Genomic DNA, 17,930 nt, shown 5'->3' with positions numbered 1-17,930 from the left:
CTCTCTCACACACACACACACACACACACACACACACACACACATGTTCAGCATTGCATTACATCTAGGTTTAATTATATATCCATGTCTCAACTCTTGGATGAATCACTAATCGTGGTGCTAATCGCATGCTGACTGGGAGTAGATGGAGCATAAACAACTAATCGAGTGCAGCACTATTCTATCCCAACGTGTGACGCTCACAGTGCCATAAACTAATCAAGACACGGGAATAACGAACGAAGTAGTCCACTTCAGAGCACGTCCTGAATAAATAGGCCAAACAGCAGCAGCAGAGCCGAGCCGAGCCGAGCAGAGCAGAGCAATCTTCTTCTTCCATCTCTCCTCTCTCCTCTCTCCTCAATGGCCAAGATCCAGCCCCTTCCTTCGTCTTCCTGCTCCACCTCTTCCTCCGGAGATCACCACCAGAACCGTCAAGCGTACACGGTGTGGATGAAGTCGCTGGTGTTCAACGGCAACGGCTGCGCGGTGTACGGCCCCGACGGCGCCGTCGCCTTCCGCGTCGACAACTACGGCTGCAGGGGCGGCCGCGAGGTCCTCTTCATGGACCGCGCCGGCAACGCCCTCATCAGGATCAGGCGCAAGGGCTTCGGCATGTTCAGGAGGTGGGAGGTCTCCCGGTGCGCCCACAACGGCCACGAGGACGAGGAAGCGACGCCGTGGTTCAGCGTGCGACGGGCCGAGAAGGGCGGAGCCGCCGTGACGATGCACGGCGGCGCGAGGACGTGCTACAGGATCGCCGGGTGCTCCGGCGCGCGCAAGCCCGAGTACACAGTCCGCGGCGTCGATGGCGCGGCCGTGGCAGAGGTGGCGCGGAAGCAGACGGCGGCGGGGGTGGTGCTAGGGGAGGACGTGCTGACGCTGACGGTGGCGCCGGAGGTGGATCAGCTGCTCGTCCTGGGCTTGGTCGTAGTGCGTGGCCTCATCAACCGCTCCTTGTGATGGACGCCTGAAATGCCAATCCTCTTCTTCTCTAGCTAGGAACGTACTTACGTGATGAGAGCACGTGTAGGCGGTCCATGTGACTATTGTTTTTTCAGACAAAAAATTTAGGAAGTTTTTGCCCAAACTGAGGACATGGTGACTCTTTTTGGTGTAGGTTTTTCCCCTTTCTCAAAGGGGGTGTTCAAGACCATATATAGATGTAACTGAAAGAAACAAAGTTCTTAATTGATTGTATACATAAAACTTGGGATGTATTTGGTTTCCAATAGATTGTATTGCGGTGATTATTGTGGTCTTCGTTTATGACTTAGAAAGCACAAGAAAGATGTTATTCATTGTTGCTCTCTTTCCCCTAAAAACGGCAATATGGAGAACTAGTCTGTAGCCTAGTGGCAAGGGAGCGCAGTGGCGTCTCCAGCAACCAGGGTTCGAGCCACGTCGGGGACGAATTTCTGGTTTCTCACAAGGGATGCTTCTCCTATATCAATAAACCATGGGTGCTAGTGCCCATGAGTTTCATCTAAAAACGGCAATATGGGGCACACACAATTATCACAATCGATCACCGCAATGAGAAGCACACACAATTATTTATCACAATCGATCACCGCGGAACCAAATATGAACCAAATTGGCGGAGTATTAGTTAATCTGTGAAATCGTTGCGTTTTGAAAAATCCTACCTGGGCAATGTATCCTGATTGCCCCCTCACACACCCAAAGGCGCATGCACTTTTTCTCTTGAGATCCAAAAGTGCATGCTTGTACAAGCACACTGTTAGCAAATGAAACTACTACAATGAAAGACTTGATGGTCACACGCACTTACGCACTTACTTACTTGTAGGCGCAACAAGCAGTTGTCGCAATAAAAATGGCGCTCACGAGAAAGTCCAATTCATAGGACACACCACAAGTTCAACGCAAAGACGAAAAAAGAGGGCATGTCAATATCAGCCCACTAAAACGACATATATATGTGCCAGCATAATTAAAAGAAGACATGTGCTCGTTTGTCCGAAGCTCCATGGTCAGGCAGCTCTCGGTGCTTCCATGCTAAAGACTGATCCTCGATGCTACTTTGCTTTCCTGTATGTCTTTGGTCCCGTGGTGCAGCGGGCTTCGAAATTACTTGCAGAATTCATAGGATACACCACAAGTTCAACACAAAGACGAAAAAAAGGGCATATCAATATCAGCCCACTAAAACGACATATATATGTGCCATCATAATTAAAAGAAGACAGGTGCTCGTTTGTCCGAAGCTCCATGGTCAGGCAGCTCTCGGTGCTTCCATGCTAAGGACTGATCCTTGATGCTACTTTGCTTTCCTGTCTGTCTTTGGTCCCGTGATGCAGCGGGCTTCGACATTACTTACAGAATTTCTCTTGTATTTTTTTGGTGTGTAGTAGTGTGTGTTGTGTTGTCAGCTTCTCAGTCAGTTTTCATGTATCTTTCGGTCGTTGCTCATGCTTGATGGCCTTGTGTAATCCTGGCCAGTCAGTGGCTTTGTTAATTTAAAGCCAGACTCTTCTTGAGCCTCCATTCTGAAAAAAACAACAATCAATTTATCAAGGAAACCGAAGTACAAATTGTACACAATTGACGAGCGGCTGGCCTGTACACAGATGCGGCGACGGAGATAGGCTTGAAAGGAGCAGGCGAGCAGCTAACCGTCTCCCTGCTTCCTAAGATTGGAGTAATTCACCGGCTGATCAGGGTCACAGATGTACTCCCTCCGTTCCGATTTACTCATCGCGACGGTCTTTTTCTGAAAACCCTCTTCATCTATTTCCGACCGAACCCGCGGTCCTCGCCCTCTCTCTCTTCTCCGGCTCGTCGCCGCGCTGCTGCCACGCTCTCCCCCCACCTTCTATCGCGTCGCCGCGCTCCTCTCCTCCTTCCCGCGGCGAATTTCCAAAAAGCTTGGACCTTTGAGTTCAAGCCGGCCACGGATTCCAATCGATGCGAGGCCGAAGGCGCCAGATCCAGACCACCACCAACACGATGCCGGCAACAGGACGCCACGGAGACTGGATGCCGGCGAGCTGCTGTCGTCCACCATGACGCGATGATGGCGAATTGGCGCTGTCAGGGACGGACCTGCGGGCAGGAGGAGCTACTGTGACGAGCTTCAGCGGCGGCAAGCGGAGGACCACGACGGCTAGGCCAACCAGCAAGGAAATGAGCGGGGGAAAGGGTTCTGGAGGACCAGCAGATCACCCTGAAGATCTTGAATGGCTCGGGGAGGCCTGATTGGGAGGGGAAAAGGGTTCTGGAGGAACAAGCTCGAGTGTGCAAGGAGCGACCGGATTGGGAGGGGGCGGCATCGATTCAGTTGATCCGTGGCTTTCCGACAAGCGTGGCTCAAGCGGGACAAGCGTGGCTCGTGGTATGCTCGGACTGGCTCGGGGAGGATTGAGGTCGCCCGTCGGCGTCAAGCTCGTGGGGGCAGCGGCAGTCGTGATGGAAGGAGATGGCCTCGATTCCGTTGATCCACGACCGGAGGCAGCGGAGAGGCTTCAGGAGATTTTTGGCAGGGGATAAGGATCGGGATCAGGCCGGCGGCCGATTCTTCACGCGTGAGCCGCTCACGCCTGTCGTGTTCTATTTTTGTACAATTTGAAGATGCACAGGGGGTTTCTTGTAAATGTTTCGTCGTTCAAATTTTAAAACCCCCATGACGAGTAAACCGGAACGGAGGGAGTACGTCGCAAGTGATGGCCAATATGAACTTGAGCCTGTCACCACCGCAGAGAAAGGAGAACTCGAGCCCATGTCGGTGACTGACCACCGGAAATGCAACTCCACGTCTAGTTCAACCTTCTCAAACCATCAGTCAGGGCCGTCCAGTTCATCAAGATCGTTGAGCCTCTGTTCAACACACCTGAAACTTGCATCCAAAATTTGTAGCGGCTTGCATTTTCCACAACAAACCTGAAACTTGCGTCCAAAATTTGTTAGGTTTCCCTTTGTCAAAGGCTTGCTCAGCCTCACATTCTTTCACATTTCACCTGTTGAATTACAAACAGGAAAATTAGTTCACCATGGATATCTTATGTTAAACGTATGAGCAGCCTTCAGCCATATCAACAACAGCAGCGAGGATTCCTTAATTTCAAGTCTCGGCATGGGTCAAAGATTACAATATGGCCTCACGCCATCAGTTTAGAATAAACCGGGAAACACGGACATCTGGTCAGACACCAAAAAGCTTAGATAAACCACTTATATGTACTCCCTCCGTTCCTAAATAATTGTCTTTCTAGAGATTTCAACAAGTGACTAGATACGGAGCAAAATAAGTGAATCTACACTCTAAAACATGTCTACATACATCCGTATGTTGTAGTCCATTTGAGATGGCTAGAAAGACAATTATTTAGGAACGGAGGGAGTATCTAACAAACCCATTGGATTCACAGAAAGGACCAGACTATCCTCAGCTCACCATATCTCCTGATGCCTTGCACATTTGTGCAGCGAAGTAAGACGCTTATGCACCTGGACTCTTGGTTGCTGATGCCAATAATCCACTACCTCGGTCTCTATTTCGCCTAATTCATCTGGCCCTACCAACCTAAGAACAACATTAGCTGCAGAGGATATAAACAAGAATGCTGCCAAACATACAGTACCATATACTCTAAGAAACAACACATAGCTTAAATGAAGCAACAACGGGTAGGCACAAAGTACGCTAACTGCAGGTTCAGTTGATGATCATTTGACGCTACATGTTGTGAGATCAGCTTGTTCATATTCACATCGAAGAGTCATGATAGTGATTGCCTCCTCTGCAGTAATTTTTTTAATTGGCCTGGGAACTGGAAACAAAAGCTACAAAGGAACTTTGTGCAAATGGCCCGAGCAAAATGAACAAGCCAGCTGTAACTTTCTTAAAAATTCCCAATGGAGATAGGATCTCTTTTTTTTTTTTTGCATGTAAGGCGATAGGATCTCCTAGCCTAATATCTTCTGTTCATAGTTTGACACGCATAGTTTTCCATCATACAAACTTACAAAGTATGCTAACATCAATAGACAACTAAAGGCACCTAATTTAACATGTTAAACTCAACGAAAAGAACATTGGTTGCTCATAAGTGGAAGATTTCCTTTGGTCTGCTGGATTGAGAAACTACCAAAAGGCTGGTGCGTTGTAATGGGAGAAAAAAATCATAATCTCCAACGGCCATGATCACATTTTGATGCATTATCGAGATACACTATCACTCTCTATTTCCTGAAACCATGAACATTTTTTGAAACTCGTGAACAATTTTCAAATTCATGAACACTTCTATAAATTTTTTAACAATTTTCTGAATCAATGAACATTGTTTGGAAATTGGTGAAGCAGTTTTTGAAATTCACAAACATTTTTTTGATTTAACAAACATGTTTCCAAATGCATAATGATTTTTTGAACCAGCAAATATTTTAAGAATGAATAAACTATTTTGTAATTCATGAACAGTTTTTTGAATTTTTAGGATATTTTTTCATTCCTGAACATTTTTTGAATTGGCGATTTTTTATCAAATTTATTACTTTTTTTAATACAAGAACTTTTTCAAAAACCATAAAAAAAAATTTATTTCTGAAGATCTGTTTTAGAAGTTTTGAATTTTTTTAATAACCAAAGATTTTTTATAAACTCACAAAGAAAATTTGAATCCATAAATATTTTATGACTTATTAAATATTTTATTTTAAAATTCTCATTTTTTAATTTTCGGAACTCTTTTAAGTACAAATTATTTAAAGTAGAAAAAGACGAAAACAGAAAAAAAAATAAAAAAAGAAATTGTAAAAACAGGCCACCCGGACATGGGCCGGCCCAAACGGGTGCTACATCTTCTACCAGCGCGTAGAGCGCAGTATAGGAGGTCCGTACTGCATGGGCCGGCAAAGGCGGGGGATCCCCTGTGTGAAATGTTTTTTTATCATTTATAGATGGCATTGGTGGGTAATATTTTGCAACTTTGGGGGCAATTTTTGTGATGTACCGCAAGAAGCAAAAGCCCATTTATTATTACTACTCCCTCCGTTCACTTTTATAAGTCGTTTCAGACAACTCAAAATAGGCTGTTTTGCACATTGTCTGAAATGTCTTCAAGGTCTTATAAAAGTGAACAGAGGGAGTAGTAAATGTGCCCGTGCGTTGCAACGGGAGGAAAGAAAACTTCACACACCTCTAGCGACCTATCAAAAACTCTGAGGTGCAAGTCTCTATTGAACTTTCAGATATGTGACTTGCTGAGATAACAACCAGGTACCTTGAAGATTCTCACCAGAACACCCAAGCAAAAAAGAAGAGTATTTGATAGGATTATGCTTTCATACACAACAATCAGGTATGTGGTTAAGCTCAAAATAAGCTATACTGGCAGCTAATAATGATGCAAACTCCTTAGTTTCTGATCAAGCAGTACGCCTTTCCACTCCTCTATCCCTTTCAAAAGAAAAGAGAAAGATAAGGTTAAATTCAGATGTCCTGTGTTGCATTGATGATCTGGTAGATCCTTTTCCTATGCAATATCTCAAGCCATATATGATCGCTCTTACTCTGAACTGCAAAGAGAGCATCCCGTGTCCACACACCGAGATGCACGAGCACATGCGCGCTTGCGTGCGCCTATAACTTACCCCCTGACGGACAACTCCCGTCATGAAACCGGGGCACGGAAACTGAATTGACCAGCAGCAGAACATCAAACAGTCTAAATTCAATGCACCAGAGGAGTATGTTTTATCTCTCCCGTTGTTTCTGTCCTCACGAAATCCTCACTTCTCCTTGTCGCCATCCTCCACATCAAGTGCCCCCGACCCTTCTTTGAGGCAACACAGCAGGCAGGCAGCAGGCTGGACACAACAGCGAGAGAGGTAGAGGATTGAAGAGGGCTTCACTTCTCGGGCTTTATGGGTCGCTGAAGCTTCAATGAATGACCTGAAGAGAGAGGGAACACCAACTCTCAACATTCCAAGTAATACAAACTAAAATAAAGTAAATTCATGCACAACGATGAATCATGTGACAAAAATTTTAATCAGACCAAATGAGTATTTTATTATCAAGAAAAGGACATACAATTCCTAGTATCGTGTGTCAGTTCCGGTATACTTCATCAGTTTACTCAATAATAACATTACACCAACTTCAAAAATTAAGTACCATAGTGGAACTTAATGAAAGTACCATCAGTTCTCAAGCCTTAACATCATCAAAGTCGGCGACGAACTTATAACCAGAAGTACCTAGTATTATTTTACCGGCTTATGCTAAGCATCTTAGTAGCAGTAGAAAGAGTAATCGTTAAATGGTTATTTCACAAGGTTGCTCAAACTGTAAAAGGTCGTATTTCTATCAGTTCTGGACCTTCTGGTGACACCAATAAAATGTAATTTCTCGATCTAGTCTGAAGTCTATAATTGTCCATGGAAGAGAACAGAAATGTAAATAAAATTTATTATGAGCATGCTATATATTGCTTTTTGCCAGCTCATGATTCAATATGTTCAAACAGCAAAAACATGTGTTCTTTTTAATTCAAACTACAATGTCGAGCAAACCTACCAAAATTTATCTTTTTCTTCTTATTTTTATATTTAAATTTATATATTAATTAACTCCATGGCGTATAAATTCCCATGCTAAAGGAAGCGTTCCAAGAACCACATCACCTGCTCCCAAGTGAATCTCTTATGAATCAACAACATACATGAAGCTCGTAGCGGGTGCTCTGGAACAGGGTTTATCATCTATGAATAGAACTCTGTTAATGGTATAAGAGACTCCAGAATGGCTGCTCTGGAAAGTACTTCATGTAGGTTGCTGATCAAATAAATAATTAAACATAAAAATAATAATAAGAGAAAGCATGGAAAAAGATGTTATTTGAGTAATTACTACCAGGCAGAAAACTCCTATTGTCCATGAATTACAGATAATTCTTATTGTACCATGAGTCATGCATGAACAAAAATCCCCTACAAAGAACTACAGAAATACTGTAAGAAATTGTAGCAACTGAATTCATGTATTGACAGAGATCCAAAGTCCGCGAGATGATAATGAGGGAAACACCAATGGACTGAAAACATTAGCAAACATAGACGCGACAGCTTTTTGGCAAGTCCCAATTCCCAGGCCTAAATATTAAGGAACACGTGGCTAACTACATCAACTTGTTTACCACTATTCATGTCAGGTGACACCACCATCCTCCTCGCCACGCTGCTGATTGCTAGATGTCCCCATCTCCTTGTTTTTTCTCTTGTAGGTCAATCCTCTTGTTGTAATGTTTCACGTGGCATACCAGTCCTCTCCCTGAGTTATCATCCTTGCACATCTTTACCTCCGATGCTTCCCCTCCCCATCTTATTGTTGTCAATCAACTCATCCTCAAGACTGAAAGGAGCAAACCATCGGATTATTTCCCAGAGAAATGGACTGGTCTTCTTCCCATCAGTGTCCTTCTGCTACACACGCAACTTGGACCCTTGTAGCCATTGCGTTGTGCCAGTCTCCAGAGATGGTGGCAGCAGCGCCTTGTGCTTGCCGGCGTCCTCCTTTGAGACTTTCTGCCATGGTCATGGACGCCCAGAACACCGCTGTCGGAGCAGGCAAGGGAGAAGAGGCCGGGTTCTTACCATATCCGCCATTGCAAGGTAACACAACTGGACGAATCAATTACTTGCATCATGTTTCTTCTTCAGACATGGCACAACCCTTAATAGAGGAGGAGAAAGCGACCTTATGGGGTGAGTGACCGTGGTTCGGCTGGATGAATCTGCCGGCGTCGAGCTTGAGTTCGGACTCGATGAAATTCTGGTTGAGCTTGTCACCACAGGCCAAGCACACCCTCAGCAATTAGCTCATGGAGCTTGGTGCAGCGTTGTGGGCCGATGACGCACGACAATGTGGCATGGCTAGGAGGAAGGGGGTCCACCTACCAATTAAGGAACAATAGCAGTAGCCAAAACGCGAGGAGACGCTCACCTGGGCGGGAACCGCCGCGAAGGACATCCCCAGCGGTAGCGCGAGGCCCCTGCACTCGTCACCGGCGCCCTTGCCGTCGCCTTCGCCGCCGTCTCCTCTCCGAGCGGACAATGGTCGCCGGCGCCGCCGCAGGTGAATCCCCTTGTGCGGCCGGGAGCGCCGAGAGGCCGAGCCGGTCGAGGACGCGGAGGAGGAGGTCCTGTCGGCCTCCGGGGAGTTGCCGGCGACGTGGGCAACCCCGTCCATCGAAAGGGGGGCCGCTGGAGTTCAAGCCCCGCCGCTGGACCTCCTCCCGCACCTCGTAGATCGCCTCCACGCCATCCCCCGAGCAGGATCCGGCCCCTGCCTCGCCTCCTAGACCGGATCTGGCCGGAGATCGTCGTCATCGCGCCCGGCATCGTCTGCATCGCAGCCCCATCTCGCTCGGAACCGGCGAGGAACACCGCCACCATGTACTTGGAGTTGAAGCTTCGCCGCTGGACCTCCTCCCGCGCCTCCTAGATCGCTCCAGCCTCGCCTCCTCGACCGGATCTGGCCGGAGATCGCAGCCGCCGCGCCGGACATCTTCTGCATCGCGGCCAGCCTCGACCTGCAGCTTGTCTCGCTCGCCAGCAACCGAATAACAAAAACACAGGGTCTTTTTTGTAAGAACGACGTATATTATATATCCACTTAAAAAGGGACTGCGGGTTGAATAACAAAAAGGACAGGGACTATTTTGCAAAATCGCTAGCGAAGACGGACGACAGAAACCCAATTTTCTTTATTATTAGGTAAAGATAAAGATTAGATTTTTGTCCGATGGGTTCCTATTTCTCTGGACCCACTACAAATCTAATGTCATGTTTTCAAACATGCCAAAAAAAATTATGTACTGTGAGCCTGGCAATTCCCTTTAGCATGTTTGGCAAATCCTGACTCCATATTCTTAGCGCTTTCAGTTTCTTTTGTGTGTCATGCCAAAAATGCTTTTAGGTTTTTTTTCGAAAGAGGCATCCAAAGGACATCTTATATTTGAAGGAAAACAATACCGGACAATGAAAGACACTTGGAGGCAAACACCAATACAAAACAAAATTACTCCCTCCCTCCCATAATGTAATACGCTTTTTTACACTAGTGTAGTGTTAAAAAACGTCTTACATTATGGGATGGAGGGAGTATACTATACACCATCCTTTTGAAGATTAAAAATTAGACCGAATGAACAATAGAGGAAATGGACATCTGTGGTGACTTTGCCATTCTCAAAATGTTGTGACGGTTCAGTATCTCGAAAGGTGCCATAAGGATACAGTGAGTGTGTTTATATGAGTGAGCGTATATGCGTGTATGCAAACATTGCCATGGTACCATGCTCAAAATAGAAATTGGCTGAATTTATAATTTGGGTAAAATCGATTTTGTGAAAGGAGAAATAGTTGGAGAGGAAAGAAAGTTGGAGGGAAAGAAAAGACAGTTGTTGGATCTCTCTCTCTCTCTCTCTCTCTCAACACTCTATAAAGCCAACGATAGGTGCTGGGGCAGAAGCAACACAATCACATCTAAAAAGAAAAAAGAAAGATAAAGTACAAAAGGAACAAATGCCGAGAACGACGGATCAACAAAAGTCGCGATCGTTATGCTCACCTAAGATCTCCCATCAAGCTTCTAGACTATGAAGCGCACACCTTGAAGAAGGGATTAATAACTGTTGTGACGATCATTAATAACTGTTGTACTGAGCATATTCATCGATAACCATTTTATCTGGAACTATATTGAGTTGCCTATGTATGTTGGCCTGATCACTTCAGTGGAGGGGAAAGTGCTTTTGAACATGATGATGAAGTCTATGCAGACTCTGGCCAACAAACATGTTGGTGGAGGAGAGGAGAGGAGAGGAGAGGAGAGCAAAAGGAGCACTCTTTCCTCTACATCCAGCAGATTTCCCCACCGGCCGCCGGACGCCACCGGAACCAGATACACCGCAGGCTCCGGGGAGGCGCATCTGCCCCGCCTCGCCCGCCGGCACGCCGCCGCCAGTGACTAACTGACCCCCTTTATAAACTTCCGTGTGCCAGCGAACCCACGCCCAACCACTCTGAGCCGGATCGGAGAAGAACCCACCCATCCCCAGACCACCACACAGATGGCGTCCGACTCCGCCGCGAGGGTCGACGGCAGCGCGCTCGCAGGTCGCGCCCTGGCGGCCGCGGGGGCGCGGCACATGTTCGGGGTGGTGGGCATCCCGGTGACCTCCCTGGCCTCCCGCGCCGCCGCCGCCGGGTGCCGCTTCCTCGCCTTCCGCAACGAGCAGTCCGCGGGGTACGCCGCCGCGGCCTACGGCTTCCTCACGGGCCGCCCCGGCCTGCTCCTCACCGTCTCCGGGCCGGGCTGCGTCCACGGCCTCGCCGGCCTCTCCCACGCCACCGCCAACGCCTGGCCGCTCCTCATGGTCTCCGGCTCCTGCGACCAGCGCGACGCCGGCCGGGGCGACTTCCAGGAGCTCGACCAGATCGCCGCTACCAGGCCCTTCGCCAAGCTCGCCGTCAAGGCCGCCGACATCGCCGACATCCCCCGCCTCGTCTTCCAGGCCCTCGCCGCCACCGTCGCCGGCCGCCCCGGCGGGTGCTACCTCGACATCCCCTCCGACGTCCTCCACCAAACCCTCGCCGAATCCGACGCCGCCTCCCTCATAGCAGAGGCCGCGGCCGCGGCCGGTTCCGCCGATCCGTCCCCACCGAAACACAAGTCCCTGGACCAGGGCATCGTGGAGGCGGCCGAGCTGCTCCGGCGCGCGGAACGGCCGCTGATCGTGATCGGGAAGGGCGCGGCGTACGCCCGTGCCGAGGTGGCGATCCAGAAGCTGGTGGACACCACCGGCATCCCCTTCCTCCCGACTCCCATGGGGAAGGGGGTCGTGCCAGATGTGCACCCACTGTCCTCCACCGCCGCGCGTTCCCTCGCCATTGGGCAGTGCGATGTGGCCCTCGTCGTCGGCGCCAGGCTGAACTGGTTGCTTCACTTTGGTGAGCCTCCCAAGTGGTCCAAGGATGTCAAGTTCATACTTGTGGACGTCTCTGAAGATGAGATTGAGCTTCGGAAGCCGCAGGTTGGTCTGGTTGGGGATGCGAAGAAAGTCGTTGAGCTCCTCAACAGGGAGATCAAGGATCAGCCATTCTGCTTGGCGCGGTCGCACCCATGGGTTGATGCAATCACCAAGAAGAGCAAGGATAATGTGCTAAAGATGGAGGCACAGCTTGTGAAGGATGTTGTGCCGTTCAATTTCATGACACCCATGCGGATCATTCGCGATGCGATCCTTGCCGAGGGGAGCCCTGCTCCAGTTGTGGTCTCGGAAGGGGCGAATACCATGGATGTTGGCAGGGCTGTGCTTGTGCAGAATGAGCCAAGGACAAGACTGGATGCAGGGACATGGGGGACGATGGGTGTTGGGTTGGGGTACTGTGTTGCGGCAGCAGTGGCTGAGCCAGAGCGGCTCGTAGTTGCTGTGGAGGGCGACTCTGGATTCGGTTTCAGTGCAATGGAGGTTGAGGTATGTGTAATGACATCCACTACTTGGTTTAATTGTGCAAAAGTATTATTGGTAGTACCCTTCTTTGTTTCACGTTGTTATGCTATTATCATGTTGTTGTGAGCTGAAATTGACATTTTTTGGGTGAGGCAAGCAAGGGTAGTAGATTGGTCACTTCGTGCCACTGTCAATGAGCATTTCTACCGCGCTTGGAAGGTACTGGTACCTCCTAAGCAGAACTGAACACTGAAAAGTAGATGCAACTTCTTACTGGGTTACAGATGCCAAAAGAGAAGATCAAAGACAGCAAACACACATCTCACTCAGCAACATAAATTAATATTCAGAAGACATCTTTAACTCACTGACACAGAAACACAGACACTAAACCCCAGCATTCTATACTTTACGAACAGCTATAGGTAAAATCGAGCTGTGGGGGCTGTGGCAGGGGTGGATGAGTATGGATGGAAGGATGCACCGCAAACGGTTGGATCTGAAAAGGAGCACCTCGAGGTCATTGCGGAGGCCTAGCTCCGGCTGGTGGTACCTTGTAATGTCGGAGTACGTGTTTAAGGTTGATGCTGATGGTGATGAGCATGTGACGCTCGTGCAGCCGATGCTGCAGTTACTGCCGGCGGCCTGCTACGCATAGGCCGGACTTGTAGATGAGAAGCGAAGCAGGGGAGATAGGTGGTCTAGCTAGGGAAACTCATGGAGGAGGCGTGGGGATTGACGGTATGTTTGCCCGTTAAGAGTGATTAGAGGCATATACGGGCTTTTTTCTTCTTACTCATAAACAGTAGGGGAGAGCTTGCGCGTGCATGAAGTTGTTGCAAGCAGCCCATGAGGGATAGGGTTGTCCCTGGTGTAGTCTCTGTGAGGGATAGGGTTGTCACTGGTGTAGTCTCGTGATCAGAAAATGCCACGAAACATTGCTATTCTGCCCCTTGTGACTTGGTACCTCCACCTTCACAGCTTCTCGGCATGAAGTAGTACCAGAAGGCACCAAGCAATTATAGCCATTAGATGGGGTCCATGGGGACACGATATGAACCGCTGAGGTGTCTTTCCAGGACAGTGGAAATGCTCATTGTCAATAATTCAGACAATACTAGACAGTAGACACATCATCCAAGTACACTGACTCTCACAAGTATTATTATGAACTATGATTTCTCGAACACATTATGATCTATGACATCGCAGCAAAAAGGCTGAATTGATATACAAAGATGACTTGTCATTTAAAGAGTATATTTCACACATTAATTTCACAGTTTGACATGTCTCTTGCAAACTGTTGCACAAACTACACTTTTAGCATTTCCATAGTCTGTGATATTTTTCCAAAAAGAACTATGGTCCTTGAAATTGATTCTTAAAGGTGTGGTTTGGTATATTTGACAGCAAATAGGGTGCCTGAGGATTGTTCATGCTGGCTCATTTGTAAATACATGTCCTGAATGTAGAAACCCAGTTTTGTCAACTTACAGATATCACCACCATTGTAAACACCACTGTGCTGTTGGGGTTGGGGGTGGGGGTGCGATGAATGGATATTTTATTTCTCCTAGCATCTGCACTAAGAAGATGAAAAAAGTCCTTAGGCTAACAAGTGGCAGAAAAAAAAAACAAGCATCGAACATGCCTAAAAAGCACTAACCAACGCCAGCATCACCTAGATTCGCAAAATATCAGTAGAACAGAACTCCATCATGGCAGTCTCCAGAAGTTTCGCAATAGTTCCCATAACAGTAGCAATCTTGCACATGAGAATAACCTGGTTTGGATGCCGGAAAGCTTTCTTATAAAAATAACATCATTGTGGCACAACCAAATAACCCAACAAATCGCCACAGATCCACACATGATAGTAGAGTGAAGATCCCATCCTAGACTGTCTAACCATTGCCCAAACAATGTGTGATCCTAGTTAAAGGATTTATATTAAAATCTATGTGCACTAACCCCCACATGAAGCGAGCAACGTGACAATCAGAGGTGCTGGATAGCCTCATCATGTCCGCAAAAGAAATACGACTTGCTTCCTTGCCGGTTTCTTTCGAGCAAATTATCTTTCGTGAGAATTACTCCTTGACCCAACTCCACGGGTAAGTGAGAGTATATTACAGAAGAATTCATAAGTGCATCGAAGGACGGAAAATTGTCCTTTCTGACGCAGAGCCCAGCTAAAGCGATCAGGCTCATCAGATAATTGAACCTGTGTTACCAATTCATTCCATGTTACTCCCTCCGTCCCATAATATAAGACGCTTTTTTACACTAGTGTAGTGTCAAAAAACGTCTTATATTATGGGACAGAGGGAGTACCAGTTAGTGATTCATTCTAGTAACTCATACATCATCAAACTTTTGGCTGTTAGTTATATACTATGTTTTTTGTTTGTTTGCCAGCTTCATCCAGGTGGCCTTTGTTGTTACTAACAGCTTTGGTTTAGGTACCCTTCATGTTGACCTTACTCATGTTGTTTGTTGTGTGTGTTTCTACCTGATATTTACTCTCACATTGAAGAAACAGTTTTTCGTTCTAAAATAGTTGTATGACATATCAAGCATTTACTTAGACTACGGTGGAGCAAATACAGATCTCCTAATTATCTATAATCTACCGTTTCACTTTTCAGACTTTAGTGAGGTACCAGCTGCCTGTTGTTGTGATTGTCTTCAACAACAATGGCGTCTACGGTGGTGACAGAAGAGGCCCAGATGAACTAACGGGCCCCTACAAAGATGACCCTGCCCCAACCTCCTTCGTTCCCGGCGCAGGTTACCACAAGATGATGGAAGCCTTCGGAGGAAAAGGCTATCTTGTTGAGACACCGGACGAGCTAAAATCCGCCCTGTCGGAGTCGTTCCGCGCCAGGAAGCCGGCGGTGATCAATGTCACCATCGACCCCTACGCCGGCGCCGAGAGCGGCAGGATGCAGCATAAGAACTGAATCCCTGTGGACACCCGAGGAGCTAGATCTGAACTTGTTTCTCGCTGCCCCAGAAATAATTAAGCCCTTCTGGTGCCTGGATAGTTTCGCCTTCACCCGTGGCACGTGACTTTGTGTACTGTGTGTATTGTGTTTGTGGACACTAGCAATTGTATATTTGTACCATAATTCAAGTGTTGGCGGTAGAGTGCAAATCGGACCGTTGCGCAGCTCTGTTGAGTTTTTGGGAAGGAATTCATTTAGCTGATATGCAAGTGAAACGAGACCTACTGCCTTTTTGCTATGCTCGCGGAATAAACAGCTGACAAATATTTGAAACTAACCTAGCTTGTCTTTTTTTTCCCCTTCAGTAACAGTCGCAGGTGCTCACAAACACGTGCATACATTACCCATACAAACGCACACACACTTTACTCTTATGAGCAGCTCCAAGAGACTAAGCTAGTAATGCCTTTTGTTCTCCAAAATATGTAGGCATCGCGTTTGTTAAGTTTTTGTATCAACATACTCCCTCCGTCTCAAAATTGTCTTACATTTTGGGACGGAGGAGTATGTAGCAAAACAAATGCAAGCTATTTTTGAACACCCCTCCGTCTGATAATTGCCTTACATTTCAGGACGGAGGGAGCATGTAGCAAAACAAATGTATGCTACTCCCTCCGTTCCATGATGTAAGACGAGTATTTTCGAACACACTGACCATGGTATTGACACCGAACTGAACCTTTGTACTATGCGTTTATCTGACAGGAATCAAGAACTACAATTTTCTAGAAGTCTTTGTCTCAACCCTCAAGGCCTAGAAGGACATCTGCACGTCCAAGCAGAACGGAGGGCTAGGAATAAGAGGCCTTCAAGTCATGAATCAAGGGCTCATTCTTGCCTCTGCTTGGAGACCTCCAAACTATCTCAACTCTCATTTGTATCTGGTGCTCAAATCTAAATATTTTTAGGACACCTCAGTATGGGCTGTCAACTCGGGGGAGGATTTGTAGCACGCAGGGACGAGGCCACGCAGATCTGCGGCCGTCCGATTGCCTCGTGATCTGAAAACTAGTTTACACTTTGCACGTGCTTTAACCCATAATTACTTTGGATGGGTTCCACACGCGCAATTTTTCGCAGCTTTTGCCAGCTCAACTCATCCCACCTCCCATCCTTCATTTTGACTTTCAATTTTGAATTCTATATCTTTTGAAAATCAGTCTAGTTTAATTTTTCGTTTTCAGATCGGTGTTGCTTGTGACGAGAGCTTTCAAACAAGATCCATTTTGAATACATTTTCTTTTTGAATTTTTAAAACTCCGTTAAGTTTCAAAAAAATACAAAGAGGCGGAACGACAAAATACAAAGTTTCAAAAAATGGAACTTAAAACTTGGTATGCCCTCTTGCGGAATCCAACGACGCACGGATTGCGAAGAGGCGGTCGGGCAAGTTTCAACTAATAAAACTTGATACGAGCGATGATAAATTTAGCAAGTTTCAAAACTTAAACTTAAACCTAAACCATAAACCGTAAGACCTAAAGCTCAGAACCCTAAACCCTAAAAGCATACAAAACCTGGTAAAACTTGATGAGACTTGTGAAAACTTAATGTCACGACTATCATGTTTCAAAATATGATAATTGGATTTTTTTTTTAAATTTAAAATATATTCAAGATTGGTCTTTTTCGAAAGTTCTTGCGGCGACGAACACAAATATGCAAATGAAACATACTTTAGACTTTTTTCAAAATATAGTAGATTGAAATTAAAAGATGAATGAAATACTCCCTCCGTTCCGAATTACTTGTCGCACATATGGATGTATCTAGATGTATTTTAGTTCTAGATACATCCATTTCAGCGACGAGTAATTTGGAACGGAGGGAGTAGACATGAAGATGGGGTGGATGACACATGCCCCTCTGGCAAAAGTTACCAAACACATGCATGGATGGACCCCGCTCAGTAATCAAAAGCCTAAGACTAATCAAGTTTATGAATCTTAAAGCAATCGAACGGACATGCACGATAGGGAAGGTGCGCGCTCTCTCACCTGCGTGTCCCTGCGGATTTTCGCTGCCAACTCAGACACTCCAAAATCTCCCTTCTGGTCATCCATACTTAAGATGCTCCCTAAACTCAAGGCTTATTCTTTTTTCCGCATCACTCAATGGAACATGTCCATTTGGATACTCGTTGGCCTTTGGCTTCGATTGAAATTCACAACAATCTCGTTATCGAACCTGTTGGCTTCATTTATCCTATTCAAGTTAGAGATCTTTGGCTCCTAGGACATAAAACTTTGGACAACAATCTCACCCACTCTCTTTTCCAGGAGCCCACTGCCTCTATCATCACTCACACTAGCATCATTGAAGATGATTGTCCAGACATTCTTTGTTGGGATCTCACGCTAATGGTAAATGCAACTCCAAATCTACTTACAAATTGTGTTTACTGGATATTCAAAGTCTACCAAGGAATCAGCCT

General features: G+C 46.6%; 2 protein-coding genes across 2 annotated transcripts; both read left to right on the top strand.

The window, feature by feature from the left end:
• The first annotated feature begins 326 nt into the window (after positions 1-326).
• Positions 327-1,200, top strand: LOC119282065 (protein LURP-one-related 11-like). Its single transcript, XM_037562418.1, has one exon. The coding sequence runs from the start codon at positions 364-366 to the stop codon at positions 961-963; it is 600 nt and encodes a 199-aa protein (XP_037418315.1). The 5' UTR covers positions 327-363; the 3' UTR covers positions 964-1,200.
• Positions 1,201-10,807: 9,607 nt separating this feature from the next.
• LOC119278317 (2-hydroxyacyl-CoA lyase) lies at positions 10,808-15,769 on the top strand. Its single transcript, XM_037559680.1, has 2 exons — positions 10,808-12,509; positions 15,137-15,769. Exons 1-2 carry the CDS (start codon positions 11,103-11,105, stop codon positions 15,449-15,451), a joined length of 1,722 nt encoding a protein of 573 aa, XP_037415577.1. The 5' UTR covers positions 10,808-11,102; the 3' UTR covers positions 15,452-15,769.
• Positions 15,770-17,930: the final 2,161 nt, after the last annotated feature.

Source organism: Triticum dicoccoides, chromosome 3B (genome assembly GCF_002162155.2).
Source record: "Triticum dicoccoides isolate Atlit2015 ecotype Zavitan chromosome 3B, WEW_v2.0, whole genome shotgun sequence".
Classification (NCBI taxonomy): domain Eukaryota; kingdom Viridiplantae; phylum Streptophyta; class Magnoliopsida; order Poales; family Poaceae; genus Triticum; species Triticum dicoccoides.
The sequence above is the reverse complement of the archived record's forward strand: the minus strand, read 5'-3'. Positions and strand labels throughout refer to the sequence as shown.